At 44.1% G+C, this 15,664-nt stretch overlaps 1 protein-coding gene across 13 annotated transcripts in view; it reads left to right on the top strand.

The window, feature by feature from the left end:
* The window catches only part of BBX (BBX high mobility group box domain containing), a 294,480-nt gene that overhangs the window by 188,148 nt on the left and 90,668 nt on the right, over positions 1-15,664 (top strand). For 12 of the 13 annotated variants that reach the window (XM_064273018.1, XM_064273019.1, XM_064273023.1 and 9 more), the window contains 2 exons: positions 261-431; positions 9,086-9,325. In XM_064273018.1, coding sequence (XP_064129088.1) covers positions 270-431; positions 9,086-9,325 — 402 coding nt within the window. In that variant the 5' untranslated portion in view covers positions 261-269. The remainder of the gene's footprint in view (positions 1-260; positions 432-9,085; positions 9,326-15,664) is intronic. The other variant, XM_064273026.1, reaches the window with a different exon arrangement.

The following is a 15,664-nucleotide window of genomic DNA, read 5'->3' as shown; positions in this document are numbered from 1 at the left end:
GGTTTTAAGTTCTGGTGTTGTTACAAAGTGTAAGGAAGTAGATTTAATAAAAGGCAAATTTTATTTTGCTCAGTTTAGCCTGCTAAAATGAATGCTTGATTATGTACTTAAGACTCTCACTGACTCCGGTAAATGTCTGAGCTCGTAGATAGTTTAGTCATTAAAACTATAATCCAATTAAAGGTAAGGGAGCTAAGTAAACTAATTTTAATCAAATTTGCTTTGATTTCTGCTTCTCCTTTTTTTTTTTCCGTCCACAGGTCACAGTAATGAAAGGCAGTAATAGAAATAAAGATCATTCAGTAGAAGGAGAAGGGGCTGGAAAACGACCCAAACGGAAGTGTCTGCAGTGGCATCCGTTGCTAGCAAAGAAACTTCTTGATTTTTCAGAAGAGGAGGAAGAGGAAGACGAAGAGGAGGATATTGAAAAGGTAATCCTTCCATTTATGACAGAATGTGAAAGTTTGTTCATGTACTTAGGATATATTAGACAGTGCAGTGAACGTGTATGGTAAGAGTAGGCTTCACATGGGTTCCTTCTGGTTCAAACCCCTGCTGAGAACGTTTATTTCCACCCCAGATATACTGAATCAGAATCTACAGTTTAACAAGATCTCCGGGTGATTCTTATATGTAAAAAATTTTGAGAAAACAACTGCTCTACCAAGCCGTTGCTGTCGAGTCAGTTCCGACTTATAGCGACCCTATGGGACAGAATAGAACTGCCCCATAGGGTTTCCAAGGAGCACCTGGTGGATTCAAACTGCTGACCTTTGGGCTAGCAGCCGTAGCTCCAAAACCCTGCAGCCCCTACTAACCCACTGCCATGGAGTCGATTCCGACTGCTCTACTAAAAAAAACCCACTGCCGTCGAGTCGATTCCGACTCATAGCGATCCTGTAGGACAGAGTAGAACTGCCCCATAGAGTTTCCAAGGAGCGCAGTGGTTCTCAAATTGGGGCCTAACCAGCAACATTAGTATTACCTCGGAACTTGTTAGAAACGCAGGCTCTCAGCAGGGGCTCGAGCCAGAACAAACCGGTTTAAAACTCTTGGGAGGAGAGAGACTTTTTTAATGTCTATGATTTGAATCCTATTTAACTACTTAATTTACATTTTAGTTCTAATTATTGATTATTCTTCAACTATCTAACCCCCTTAATAGCTTAGACTAAAATATAGGGCCTTCTTAAATAGGATTTCTGCCAATTAATGATTTTTGAGTAATATTCAAATATTGTGGAGAGGGAGGTATTCATAAAATTTGGTGTGCTCGCCTGACATCCACCTTCTTGATTCTCTGAGCTCTTCCTTTGCTTCTAGCCTAGCCCTGCCACCATGGGCAGTCTCAGAACCGCTCTTAGTCTTCATCTCTCTGGTCTTGCTAGCATCTGGCTCCCCTCACCCTTCAAGCCTCTATGGTGGATCAGTCTTTCAAGTTCCCTGCACTGACTTCACACCTGAGCAGCTTACTCTGTTTAGAAAGTCACACCACCAAGCCTGTGACATTGGAAAGTCACACTTTCCTCTAAGTCTTCACCTGGCTGGCTCCCCCTCCTCATTCAGGTCTCAGCACAAGGGCCCCCAAAGGGACTGGCCCTAACCATTTCTGAAATGTCCCCACACCCAGCTCATTCCGTGTCAAAAGGTTGCCTTCAGAGCACTTAATACTGCCGTGTATTTAGCTGTTTACTTCTTTATGTCTGTCTTTCTAGACTTGAATATAAGCTCTAGAGCAAGAGCCTTCTTACCTCTCTGTCATCTCCTCTTTTTCTGTAACCTGGAGTGGAGCCTGGCACATAGATAACTTGCTGAATGAAAGAATAAATGAATATAAACTTTACAAATGTATGTTTTTTATATTCTGCAGGCCTTTCACTATCTGTGTCAGTCTTCCGTGATTTGGTCAGCTCCTTCTCCACCTGTCTCAGACATCCTCCCTGGATTCCCTCTCCCGTCTGTCTCACTGGTGACCTTTTCTTCTTGGTCAGCTCCTTCTCCACCTGTCTCAGACATCCTCTCTGGATTCCCTCTTCGGTCTCTCTCACTGGTGACCTTTTCTCCTTGGTCAGCTCCTCCACCTGTCTCAGACATCCTCTCTGGATTCCCTCTCCGTTCTGTCTCACTGGTGACCTTTTCTCCTTGGTCGGCTCCTTCTCCACCTGTCTCAGACATCCTCTCTGGATTCCCTCTCCAGTCTCTCCCATTGGTGACCTTTTCTCCTCTTTCACAGAGGTGACAGAGGCCACCAGAAATGAACTCCTACAGCTTTCTGTACTCATCTATACAGACTTACCATACTGCCTACCCAGCTTTTCCTCCTCCTTTCCTATCTCAAGGATTTGGATGTCACTCCTCTTATTCAAGGAAATTTCCAAGTTAATACTTATTTTGATTTTTATGACACATTTATACCAGTTGATCACTTGGTTTTTTGAGGCTGTCTCATAGTTCCATGACAGCACTCACTCCTGGTTCTACTCCTGCCTTCCCAAGTCTTCCTTCCTGTTTTCTTTCAGTTAACAAAGCATTCCACTTTTAGGCCCCTAATCTTAATTTATATCTCCATTCTGGACCTTTCTCCTGAACTCTAGATTTGTGTATCTGACTACACACTCAATATATGCACTTAGATATCTAACAGGAACCTCAATTTTAATGTGTTCAAAACTAAGCTTTTCCGGTGAGTTTTTATTCCTGGTGATGGAAAACTTGGTGATGTTTACACAACATGATTAATATAATTGTTCTCACTGAATTGTACACATGAAAAGTATTGAATTTGGCAAATGTTGTGTTATCTATATTTTTACAACAATTAAAAAAAAAAAAAAAACTAAGCTTTTCATTATCTCCTCCAATTCTCATCTTCTTGCATCTTCCTTTTCATAGTAAATGGCAACTCTAACATTCCAGTTGGTCAGACCTGAAACTTCAGAGTCATACTTCACTTCTTTCTTTCACTCAAGCCTCACATACATCCATCAGCAAACCTGTCAACTCTACCTTCAAAATAGGACTCCTTCTGCCACCTCCACCACTGCCACCTTGATTCAGACTACCACCATTTCTAGCGTGGATTATTGTTTCCTGCTTGCCTCCCTGCCTCTCCCTTGCCTCTCTATGGTCTATTCTCAACAGAGCAGCCAAGGGTTCTCAGTGCCCATCCTCTCTTTCATGAGGGCAGGGACTTTGTGCTCACTGTTCTGCCCACATCACCTGGAACAACGTCTGGTCCATAGTAGGTGCCCTACCAGTTGCTGTCAAGTCGATTTCAACTCTTGGCAGCCTCACGTGTGTCAGAGTAGAACATGCTCCATATGGTTTTCAGTGGCTGATTTTTCTGAAAAAGCAGGCCTCTGAGCAGACTCTAACCTCCAGCCTTTGAGTTAGCAGCTGAGTGCATGAACTGTCTGCACCACCCAGGGACTCCAAGATGCCCCAAATCCACTTCATAGTCAGCCTGCCCAGAACTGATCTTTTTGCTCTTCACCGGATCTAATTTCTCTTTTTTGAGAAAAAATGTTCTGTTTTGTATGAAAGAATCTGCCTCCCAAGCTAGAAGCACTCTCTCCCTTCCAACCTTTAAATCCAGGAAATGCTACTCACTTCAGGTCGTACCCCATAAACAGATATCGCCTTTGTTCCCACTTCTCCATTTCCATTTCCGTTGCCTTGCTTCATCCCCGTTCCTTTCTTGCTTAAACAGCTAGGATAGACTTTGAACCTTTGTCTAGTTTATCTTATTTGTTCTTTATTCATGTATTTATTTATTTACCTTTCTGGTGAATGAATTTAATGAAATAATTGTAATATTAGGTGTTAGATTCCTTATTAAAATTTAATGTCCTTGCTTAGCAAAATAAAAAATTGACAGTCTGTGTTAATCTCCCCAACATTTTTAATTGGCTCATAACCAATTACACCACCGGTTTACAGGATTAAGTGCGTGATTTTTGACGTGGCAGGGCATATTCTTCATGAGGTGGTTCTTACCTCCCTTTACGGTGTCATCGCCCAGATTCCTGTCCTCATGTTTTACACACCTGTGCTGTTGAACTACCTGCAGGTGTACAAATAAACCACTGAGCCGTAATCCCTGACAATTGCCAATTTTCTCCATTTCAGTCCTTGGCATGTTCTGATTCCTCTGTCAAAATGAAGCTCAGACAGCACCTTCTCTGTGGGGTCGTCACTGTGCTGCTTCCCTTCACCCAGTTCATAGTCTCACAGGTGTCTTGTTGCAGCCATCACACTGCTTCTTAATTTACTTGCTTCCATGCCTTTTTCCCCCTCCCAACACAGTGAACTCCCGGGCCAGGACCTGGTCTTACTTACATCTTGATCCCAACTCTTGGTTTGAATTTTGCAATTTAGTAACAGGATTAAAAGAATTTTTCTTTTCAGAAGGGAAAATATAATTACTTCTTCAACCTACATAATAAATTTTTTATTTTCAATACTCCCTTCTTAGCTTCCGAGTCAGTTTCAGAATGCTCAGTAACTACCTCTTGAAATTTCACATCGTTGTTAACGATTATACTCATAATGAGGAAAATAAATACGTAGTCTTCCTTTCTAGTAGTGATCCCTAATGTATTTCCAAATCAGATAGCCATGCCTTGAAGATTTTTCTGTATTGCTTGTGTTTTAAGATAATTAATGGTTAATTAAATGTATTTGTAATACTTATTTAAATTTAAAAGACTTTAAAAAATGCCACAATGGATTAAGCTAGTGATTTGTCACAGAGTATCTTTTTTTACCAGCTGCCCCAGTAAACACCATATAAAGAACGTGGTTGCCTTCTAGAAGTGATTTTCGAAGTATGGTCCTCAGACTAGCAGCATCAGCGTCACCTTCCTAGAAAATCACCAACTTGTTAGAAATGCAGACTCTCAAGGTCCACTCGGCCTTATAGGATCAGAAGCTCTGGGGATGGGGGCCCAGCAATCTGTGTTTTAACAAGCCCTTCAGGGATTCTGACACTCGCTCTAGTGTGAGAACCACTGCCCTACTGTGTAATGCAGACTAACAGCCTTCTTGATTTTAACTCTGAAACTAGAAATTAAAGAAATGATTTTACTAAGTGCTCTGGGCTTCTACTCATGCTTTGCATTGTTCCCAAGAAGCATCATAGAATCACATTTTAGCTTTAGAAGGTATTTAACAACCCTAAAACGTTCTGAGAGCCTGTGATCAGAAATGTGCTTTCAGAAATGCATTCTGGCAGCCATGTGCAGGGAGTGTTGTGGAGGAGATGGAAGCAGGACCACGAGGCCACAGGCCAGAGTGGGATCTCGGCAGTGTTGTAGAGGAGATGGAAGCAGGACAGCGAGGCCACAGGCCAGAGTGGGATCTCGGCAGTGTTGTAGAGGAGATGGAAGCAGGACAGCGAGGCCACAGGCCAGAGTGGGATCTCGGCAGTGTTGTGGAGGAGATGGAAGCAGGACAGCGAGGCCACAGGCCAGAGTGGGATCTCGGCAGTGTTGTGGAGGAGATGGAAGCAGGACAGCGAGGCCACAGGCCAGAGTGGGATCTCGGCAGTGTTGTGGAGGAGATGGAAGCAGGACAGCGAGGCCACAGGCCAGAGTGGGATCTCGGCAGTGTTGTGGAGGAGATGGAAGCAGGACAGCGAGGCCACAGGCCAGAGTGGGATCTCGGCAGTGTTGTGGAGGAGATGGAAGCAGGACCGCGAGGCCACAGGCCAGAGTGGGATCTCGGCAGTGTTGTAGAGGAGATGGAAGCAGGACAGCGAGGCCACAGGCCAGAGTGGGATCTCGGCAGTGTTGTGGAGGAGATGGAAGCAGGACCGCGAGGCCACAGGCCAGAGTGGGATCTCGGCAGTGTTGTGGAGGAGATGGAAGCAGGACAGCGAGGCCACAGGCCAGAGTGGGATCTCGGCAGTGTTGTGGAGGAGATGGAAGCAGGACAGCGAGGCCACAGGCCAGAGTGGGATCTCGGCAGTGTTGTGGAGGAGATGGAAGCAGGACAGCGAGGCCACAGGCCAGAGTGGGATCTCGGCAGTGTTGTGGAGGAGATGGAAGCAGGACCGCGAGGCCACAGGCCAGAGTGGGATCTCGGCAGTGTTGTGGAGGAGATGGAAGCAGGACCGCGAGGCCACAGGCCAGAGTGGGATCTCGGCAGTGTTGTGGAGGAGATGGAAGCAGGACAGCGAGGCCACAGGCCAGAGTGGGATCTCGGCAGTGTTGTGGAGGAGATGGAAGCAGGACAGCGAGGCCACAGGCCAGAGTGGGATCTCGGCAGTGTTGTGGAGGAGATGGAAGCAGGACAGCGAGGCCACAGGCCAGAGTGGGATCTCGGCAGTGTTGTGGAGGAGATGGAAGCAGGACAGCGAGGCCACAGGCCAGAGTGGGATCTCGGCAGTGTTGTGGAGGAGATGGAAGCAGGACAGCGAGGCCACAGGCCAGAGTGGGATCTCGGCAGTGTTGTGGAGGAGATGGAAGCAGGACAGCGAGGCCACAGGCCAGAGTGGGATCTCGGCAGTGTTGTGGAGGAGATGGAAGCAGGACAGCGAGGCCACAGGCCAGAGTGGGATCTCGGCAGTGTTGTGGAGGAGATGGAAGCAGGACAGCGAGGCCACAGGCCAGAGTGGGATCTCGGCAGTGTTGTGGAGGAGATGGAAGCAGGACAGCGAGGCCACAGGCCAGAGTGGGATCTCGGCAGTGTTGTGGAGGAGATGGAAGCAGGACAGCGAGGCCACAGGCCAGAGTGGGATCTCGGCAGTGTTGTGGAGGAGATGGAAGCAGGACAGCGAGGCCACAGGCCAGAGTGGGATCTCGGCAGTGTTGTGGAGGAGATGGAAGCAGGACAGCGAGGCCACAGGCCAGAGTGGGATCTCGGCAGTGTTGTGGAGGAGATGGAAGCAGGACAGCGAGGCCACAGGCCAGAGTGGGATCTCGGCAGTGTTGTGGAGGAGATGGAAGCAGGACAGCGAGGCCACAGGCCAGAGTGGGATCTCGGCAGTGTTGTAGAGGAGATGGAAGCAGGACAGCGAGGCCACAGGCCAGAGTGGGATCTCGGCAGTGTTGTGGAGGAGATGGAAGCAGGACAGCGAGGCCACAGGCCAGAGTGGGATTTCGGCAGTGTTGTGGAGGAGATGGAAGCAGGACAGCGAGGCCACAGGCCAGAGTGGGATCTCGGCAGTGTTGTAGAGGAGATGGAAGCAGGACAGCGAGGCCACAGGCCAGAGTGGGATTTCGGCAGTGTTGTAGAGGAGATGGAAGCAGGACAGCGAGGCCACAGGCCAGAGTGGGATCTCGGCAGTGTTGTGGAGGAGATGGAAGCAGGACAGCGAGGCCACAGGCCAGAGTGGGATTTCGGCAGTGTTGTGGAGGAGATGGAAGCAGGACAGCGAGGCCACAGGCCAGAGTGGGATTTCGGCAGTGTTGTGGAGGAGATGGAAGCAGGACAGCGAGGCCACAGGCCAGAGTGGGATTTCGGCAGTGTAGTGGAGGAGATGGAAGCAGGACAGCGAGGCCACAGGCCAGAGTGGGATCTCGGCAGTGTTGTGGAGGAGATGGAAGCAGGACAGCGAGGCCACAGGCCAGAGTGGGATTTCGGCAGTGTTGTGGAGGAGATGGAAGCAGGACAGCGAGGCCACAGGCCAGAGTGGGATCTCGGCAGTGTTGTAGAGGAGATGGAAGCAGGACAGCGAGGCCACAGGCCAGAGTGGGATCTCGGCAGTGTTGTAGAGGAGATGGAAGCAGGACAGCGAGGCCACAGGCCAGAGTGGGATCTCGGCAGTGTTGTAGAGGAGATGGAAGCAGGACAGCGAGGCCACAGGCCAGAGTGGGATTTCGGCAGTGTTGTAGAGGAGATGGAAGCAGGACAGCGAGGCCACAGGCCAGAGTGGGATCTCGGCAGTGTTGTAGAGGAGATGGAAGCAGGACCGCGAGGCCACAGGCCAGAGTGGGATCTCGGCAGTGTTGTGGAGGAGATGGAAGCAGGACAGCGAGGCCACAGGCCAGAGTGGGATCTCGGCAGTGTTGTAGAGGAGATGGAAGCAGGACAGCGAGGCCACAGGCCAGAGTGGGATTTCGGCAGTGTTGTGGAGGAGATGGAAGCAGGACCGCGAGGCCACAGACCAGAGTGGGATTTCGGCAGTGTTGTAGAGGAGATGGAAGCAGGACAGCGAGGCCACAGGCCAGAGTGGGATCTCGGCAGTGTTGTAGAGGAGATGGAAGCAGGACAGCGAGGCCACAGGCCAGAGTGGGATTTCGGCAGTGGCGATTAGAATTAATAGGTGGGGTGGACAGAGGCACAGCTTTGCAGACGTCAGCAGACCGTGACGACTGATTGAATGAAGTGTTCAGGAAAAGGGAGGATTCAAAATTGTTGGTGAAGGTTAAAGCCTGGTGAGTTCATTCCGTCATTGTAGTACTTCCCTAGACAGCAAAGTTTAATATTTACAAGCTTGTAAGTTCAGAATGTAATTCTTCTTTCAAGTGATCATGTTAACTGTGTATTTTGATTTTTACAGTAGGGGCTCCACTTTTAATGTGTGCAAAAATAGAGGAGTTTATATTAGCTTTCCATTAACTACTTTTATGTTAAACATTTTGTATTATTAGTTGTAGAAAAGTACGTCTGAATAGGAGAAAGACAGAACTAATATTTGGGTATTTGATATCGATATTGTTATTAATATTGAGAATCTGTATTAATAAACCCAGGATGACTGGTTTTATTCATTCAGTCGACAGTTAAGCACTAATACTGTGTCAGACATTGAGCTAGACACTGTGGTGGCAATAGTGAATAAAAGAACTTTTGTCCTCAAAGAGCTCGCTGTTGAATGAGAGCTGAAAAATGTCAGCAATTATAAGACAATGTAATATACGCCGTAATAGACATACACATGTTGCTATAGAAACTAAGCAGAAGGATACATCATAAGTTATTTACCAGCCACTGTAAGTGGTTGAAAATAAATTTTTTATTTTTAATTTTTGCTTTATAAGTTTTTAAATGGAGCTAAACAATTTGTAAACCAAGACTAGTTGTTAAAGCAGAATTACCCAAGGTGTGTTAAACACCTGGCTCTTGCTTTGGTTGTTAATAGGTTCACCTCGGGGCTGATGTCCTAGAGCAGGATGTTGGTGAGGCTGAAGATGATGAATCACCAGAACGGCGAGCTCGGAGGCCAATGAACGCATTTCTCCTGTTCTGCAAACGCCATCGCTCCCTTGTACGTCAGGAACACCCCAGGCTTGATAACCGAGGTGCTACCAAAATACTAGCTGATTGGTGGGCTGTTCTTGAGCCAAAGGAAAAGCAGAAGTACACAGACATGGCCAAGGAGGTAGGTTCCAGTGACTAGGTGTTACGGTGGCGGTGAGCAACCAACCTTGTAACCCACTGCCACTGAGTCAGTTCTGACTCAAAGTGACCCTAAAGGACAGAGTAGAACTGCCCCATAGGGTTTCCAAGGCTGTAAACTTTACGGAAGCAGACTGACACGTCTTTGTCCCAAGGAGTAGCTGGTAGGTTCACACCGCCGAGTACTTTAACCACTGCACCACCAGAGCTCCTAACAGCATGTAAGTGAATCCCAAATCTGGTGTTAGTTGAAAACAAAGACCCTTCTTTGTCCGAAGTCCACCCAGCACATGCGGTATTACCAAGACGTTTTCTCAGTGGATAGTGCCTTTTGACTGATAGAAGGGCTTACTTTGTTATTAATGGTAATTAGCATCTCCACCACTTTGCTGTTGCCCTCAGGATGTTGTTGGTGAATCTCTTTGTGTTTCTCCAGGCTGTCAGGGCATGGCATGGTAAAGTTGACATAGGTTACTCGAGTTATGTCACAGGAAAGAGTCTTGATTTCGTCCTGATGCCAAGTAGCTTTGTGACCATGCGTAAGTCAACCCTTCTGTGACTCAGCTTTTTTTTCCTTTTCTTTCTTTTAGTTAGTAGGATGAGGAAGTTGAGTGAGCATTCATATCCCTTCCAGCTTTAACATTTTTTGAATGTGTAAGAAACACAATTATCAAGATACATACATTGACTGGTTTCCGTTCTGTAGGCAGTGCAGCACGGATATTTAAATCCAGTAGCTGATTGAAGGGCCGTAGAACAGGATTACTGTGGGGTACGCACACGTGTGAATGCTGTGTAGGAAGTAGTTGGCCGGAAGCATACCATGCAGGAAGGATATTCAGAGATGGGACATTGACCAATTCTGAAATTTCTTCAAAAATTGTAAAGTGGTTTTATTCCTAAATTAATCTGGAATTAATGTGAGATCATTGTGCATTTAAATGTATGCTGTAGTAGATTTAACCCTGAGGAAGGGAAAAGCAAAGGAACATCATTGTGGTTAAACTTGAAAGGAGTAATCCTAACATTATTTCTTCAGTGTGGCAACTTGTGAGAAATCTCTCCATTCATGGAACCCCCTGTCACCTAGACATTTTGGATAAGTTCTGTGAAGAACTGAACCAGCAGGGCACAGAAAATTGAGTTTCAAGTGACACGTTTTATTAGACATCTTAGTATGTGGGAAAATAATACTTTCAATTGCTGTGGTTTTATTGAGTTGTTCTAACAAGCTAACATGGAACATAAAAAATTCTTGTGTAATGTTCGGAGAAATTTGAACCTAGGATAAACGATTAGCAGAGTTGCTATGTAATTAATGATGACATAAGGTTGCAGAAATTGACTGCTGTTAAAGACAGGATTTTAACTGTGTCGGGCATCCAGAAAATTAAGATCAACTCCAGTAACCTATATGATTTTAAATATTTCAGTAGATTTCCACTAGCATAACAGTAATTAACAGTAAACTTTCCCACTGAATATCCTTATATTCTTTCCTACTCGTGTTTACATAGTAAAATAAACAATTATCTGAAACCTCATAGGGAACTGCATTAGCTTCCCGTAATTAAACTCTTGAGTTTGTTTTTGGATGGCTGTTTTTGGATAAACATGCAGCCTACCCCAAGTACATTGTTTGTCTTTTCTTAAATACTGCTAATTTACAAACCCAATAGGTGGCCCCTTTTAAGAGGAGGAAATATTTTCATGCAGGAAACCCCTTACTAATTAATCATGTTAACAGTATTTCCCCTTGTGGTGCTATAATGTAATCTGCTAAGGTGGCTGTTACAAGTGAAGACCCTAGCTGGATGTTCCGGCCTTACGACTGGCTTTGCTTATAGTTGCTCTGAGGGGACGTTGCCTCATTCTAGTACAAGGTACAGAATGTTCAGCTATTTCAAAATTATTATGCAGTTGCTCTCCAGTCATAAGGGATGCTTATTGTTCCTCCTTTATTTACTGGATGGTTCTGAAATTACAATAAAATGCAGGTAATTATGCTGGTGACTTTGCAGCCTTAATTGGGATGTCAGTTCAATCAACAAATATGTATTAACTGGCATCAATATGCTAGATTTTGGGGCAGATGCTAATGATATGGAAACCCTGGTGGCGTAGTAGTTAGAGTTCGGCTGCTAACCAAAAGCTCAGCAGTTTGAATGCACCAGGCGCTCCTTGGAAACCCTGTGGGCAGCTCTACCCTGTCCTATGGGGTCGCTATGAGTTGGAATCGACTCGACAGCAGCAGGTTTGGGTTTTTGGTTTGGGTCAATGATACAAGGCCAGTGATAAATATGGCCTCTGTCCCCCCAGGCACTGCCAGATGTAACCTTGTAATTTTCCAACTCCGAACTATAGATGTTCTTTATTAGGTACAAACATACTCTCTCAGCACGGCGTGTGTGTGTGAATGTGAACGCGGCATGACCTTCGCCGCTAGCTGTCCTGCCACTGTTGGAGTGAGAAATGCTTATTTTTTTTTTCTTTCTCCTTTTGTTTTTACGTAAGGATAAGTAATGAAGCATATTTAAAAACAAGAGTTATTGTGAAAATTATAAGTAATAATACAACTTTAGAGAGAGATTCTTTTTTTTTTTTTTTTGCCTTTTAGCTCATGAAAATTTCCTCTGACCCTTCCTTTGCTCTTGATTATCTTGTATTAGTCATCTGGTGAGAAGAAGCACCCATCCTGAGATTCATTTTCAGCTTCTTGAATTATTACCCAGTACTAATCTGCATTGTTGGGAAAAATGCTTGAGTTAGAGTTTCATGTTCTCTGGTGAAATTTTGAAATCTGAGTCTTATTAAACCCTGGTGGTGTAGTGGTTAAGAGTTTGGCTGCTAACCAAAAGCTTGGCAGTTTGAATCCACCAGTTATTCCATGGAAACCCTAAGGAGCAGTTCTGCCCTGTCCTATAGGGTCACTATGAGTCGAAATCAATTTGACGGCAATGGTTTGTTTTTTGGAGGGTTTAGAGGAATAATTGGCTGTAATTTAAAAAATGCTATCCTAAGGATGGCTTGCTTTCTTAAATTTAGCAGTATACATGGATGTACGGTTTTGTGGGTGTTCATAGGTTCTAATATCTAAATGTGGAGCCGCCTGTTAGGAGGCATAGAAGCAGGTTTACTTTTATGTTTAATACCTGTATGTATGTACTCTTGTACGTATAGGAATGTGAGTTTCCACGTTTCTGCCTAGGTTATAGCTGGTGCTTTCCACTTGTAACTTAAACTAATGACCGTAATTAATGGACAATTAATTTAGAGAATCAGGCATCTTGGCCTTCGGGTAGATCGGAGTCAGTGCAGAGAGGCGGGGAGGGTCTGGAAAGTTAAGACAATTTTGAATGTTGGTTATACCACAGGGTTTTTTTTTTTTTTTTCCTGAGGATGAGAGGCATTAGGCAGAAAGCATTCATTTATTGATTGATTGGTTCATTCTGTGCTCTACGTTTTATATAGGCACAAACACGTAAAGTCAGTTATGATTATTCCCATTCCCAGAGCAAGAATCTGAGGCTCTGAGGGGTTATTATCTTGGCCAGCCATAGATTCAGTGAGCCACAGAACTGGTATACACTCCCCTCTTTGACTCCAGCATTCTCTTAACATATCACGATTCAGAAACAACTCAAGCGCACCTAACAACAACAACACCACTACCGCTGGGTTATGCAAACGGTTAAACAATCCACCCAGACATGCCTGGTGATCTACTTCTGAAAGGTCACAGCCATTGAAAGCCCAGTGGAGTGCAATTCTACTCTGACACACATGGGGTTGCCATGAGTTAGAATCAACTTCACATCAACTGGTTTGGTTCTGTTAATGTTACCCTGGTAAAGGGTCAGTGCAAACAAGGGAAACCCTCAATGAGATAGACTGACACAGGAGCTGCAGCGCTGGGCCCAAACATACTAACGATCATGAAGATGGCACAGGACAGGGCAACATTTTGTTCTGTTATACATGAAGTGGCTGTGAGTGAGAACAGACGACTGACCATAACAACAATGCTACCCACTTCAGATGACTGGAAGATAAGTAGATTAAGTGTGGCAAGAACCTCAGCAATAAAATGTCATAATTCTTAACAGGAAGAGCCTGTTTGTGCTGGAGTTGGGATGTTGCTGTTGTGTGTCTTTGAGTCGACTCTGACTCATTCGACCCTACATGACAAAGTAGAACTGCCTCATATGGTTTTCTAGGCTGTAATCTTTATGGGAGCAGAATGCCTGGTCTTTCTCCCACAGAGCTGCTGGTGGGTTCTAAGCTCCAACCTTTCAGTTAGTAGCCGAGCACTTAACCACTGCATCATCAGGACTCCTTGTGGAGGAGGGTAGGTGACAGTATCTCAGGAAAGACTTTATGAAGTAGGTAGAATTTGGCCTGAGCTTTAAAAAAAAAAAAAAAAAAAATTTTTTTTTTTTTTTTTTTTTGGTAAGTGTCCAGAGAGAAACTCAAGGTTATGAGCAGATATGGAAAAGTGAGAACAATTTCAGGAACCAGAAAGTTTGTTTTACCTGGAGCCTAGGGTATAAACAGAGGAGTACCAGGAAATGATAATGTAAAAGTTAATAAGGCAAAAACCACGAGAGACAAGAGCTTGAAGGTTTAGTTGTCTACCCACAAAACAGCTGTGGAATTTAATGCAGTAAGATGGAATTTGAATGTATTTTTGTAAACCATAAAGCCTTTGTGAATGCTAGTATCTGTTATTGTCAATACTCTAAGAAGGATTTTTCTCACCACAGAACTCCATGAAGTTTTTAGTGATTAGTTTTTCCTTCATATTTCTTTAAGATAAAGTTAATCTATTTTTGATTTTTGATTTGCACCTGGGATAATTTTTATAAAGCCCATTTATTCCTTTGTTTTGGTCTCATTGGAAATTAATTTTCTCTTAAGAAAATATACTCTTGTTTTCTGTGTACTATAATTCTGGAGAACTTTGTGAACTGTTCCACACCATGCAGGTGGAATTTGTGTGCTCGCAGGCATGCGTCACAGCTGGCGTGCCGTTAGACTAGAGTGGCACCTGATTTATCCAGCATCTTTGAAACATTGGTGTTGCGTTTCAGCAGTTTCCAGATAGATGGAACTTTACTGTTCCTTTAAGCACCTTTAATTTTATCTATTTATCCTGGAAATTAAAAAGTATATGTATATTTATTACATACTTTCTTAAAATATTCTGAACATCTTTCTAATTTCTTTGAAAACTCTAATCCATTATTGCCAAATAAGAATTAGTATATAACCTGTACTTTGGTGAAATCTTTTTGAACAATCGAGATATTTTAATTTTTGTCTGCATATAATATGATTCTCAACTATTTTGTTCTTTTTTTTACTTCTTCTCTTTGCTTTTTCATGGATCTGTCTTTTGAGTCCACCACCAGTGGTCAGTTGGCATTTCTGTCCTCTGTTGGCCACTGTACACTACCTCTAACCAAATGTCAGATTTTACATACCACTGTTCACTACCTCTAATCAAATGTCATGTTCTACATGCTACCGTTCATTACCTCTAATCAAAGGATGTTTTCTACGTGCTACCATTCACTGTCTGTAATCAAATGTTGTATTCCAAATACTACCATTCACTGCCTGTAATCAAAAGATGTATTCTATAAGCTACCATTCACTACCTCTAATCAAGTGTCATATTACTACATGCTACCGTTCACTACTTCTAACCAAATGATGTATTCTATATGCCACCATTCACTACCTCTAATCGAAGGACATTTTCTACATGCTGCCGTTCCTTACCTCTAATCAAATGATATATTCTATATGCTACCATTTACTATCTCTAATCAAAGAACATATTCTACATGCAACTGTTCACTACCTCTAATCAAAGGACATTTTCTACATGCTACCACTCGTTACCTCTAATCAAATGTTGTATTCCAAATACTACCGTTCACTGCCTCTAATCAAATGACGTATTCTGCATGCTACTGTTCACAACCCCTAATCAAATGTTGTATTCTACATGCTACCATTCATTACCTCTAATCAAAGGACGTATTCTACATGCTGCCGTTCACTACCTCTAATCAAAGGACGTATTTTACATGCTGCTGTTCACTACCTCTAATCAAATGTTGTGTTCTACATGCTACTGTTCACCATTTCTAATCAAGTGTCGTATTCTACTTGCTGCTGTTCACTACCTCTAATCAAATGATGTTTTCTATATGCTGCCATTCATCACCTGTAATCAAGTGTCATATTCTACATGCTACTGTTCACCACCTCTAATCAAGTGTCGTATTCTACATGCTGCTGTTCACCATCTCTA

This window comes from Loxodonta africana, chromosome 20 (genome assembly GCF_030014295.1).
Source record: "Loxodonta africana isolate mLoxAfr1 chromosome 20, mLoxAfr1.hap2, whole genome shotgun sequence".
In the NCBI taxonomy this organism is placed as follows: domain Eukaryota; kingdom Metazoa; phylum Chordata; class Mammalia; order Proboscidea; family Elephantidae; genus Loxodonta; species Loxodonta africana.
Note: the sequence above shows the minus strand (reverse complement) of the source record. Positions and strands in the feature narration are given on the sequence as shown.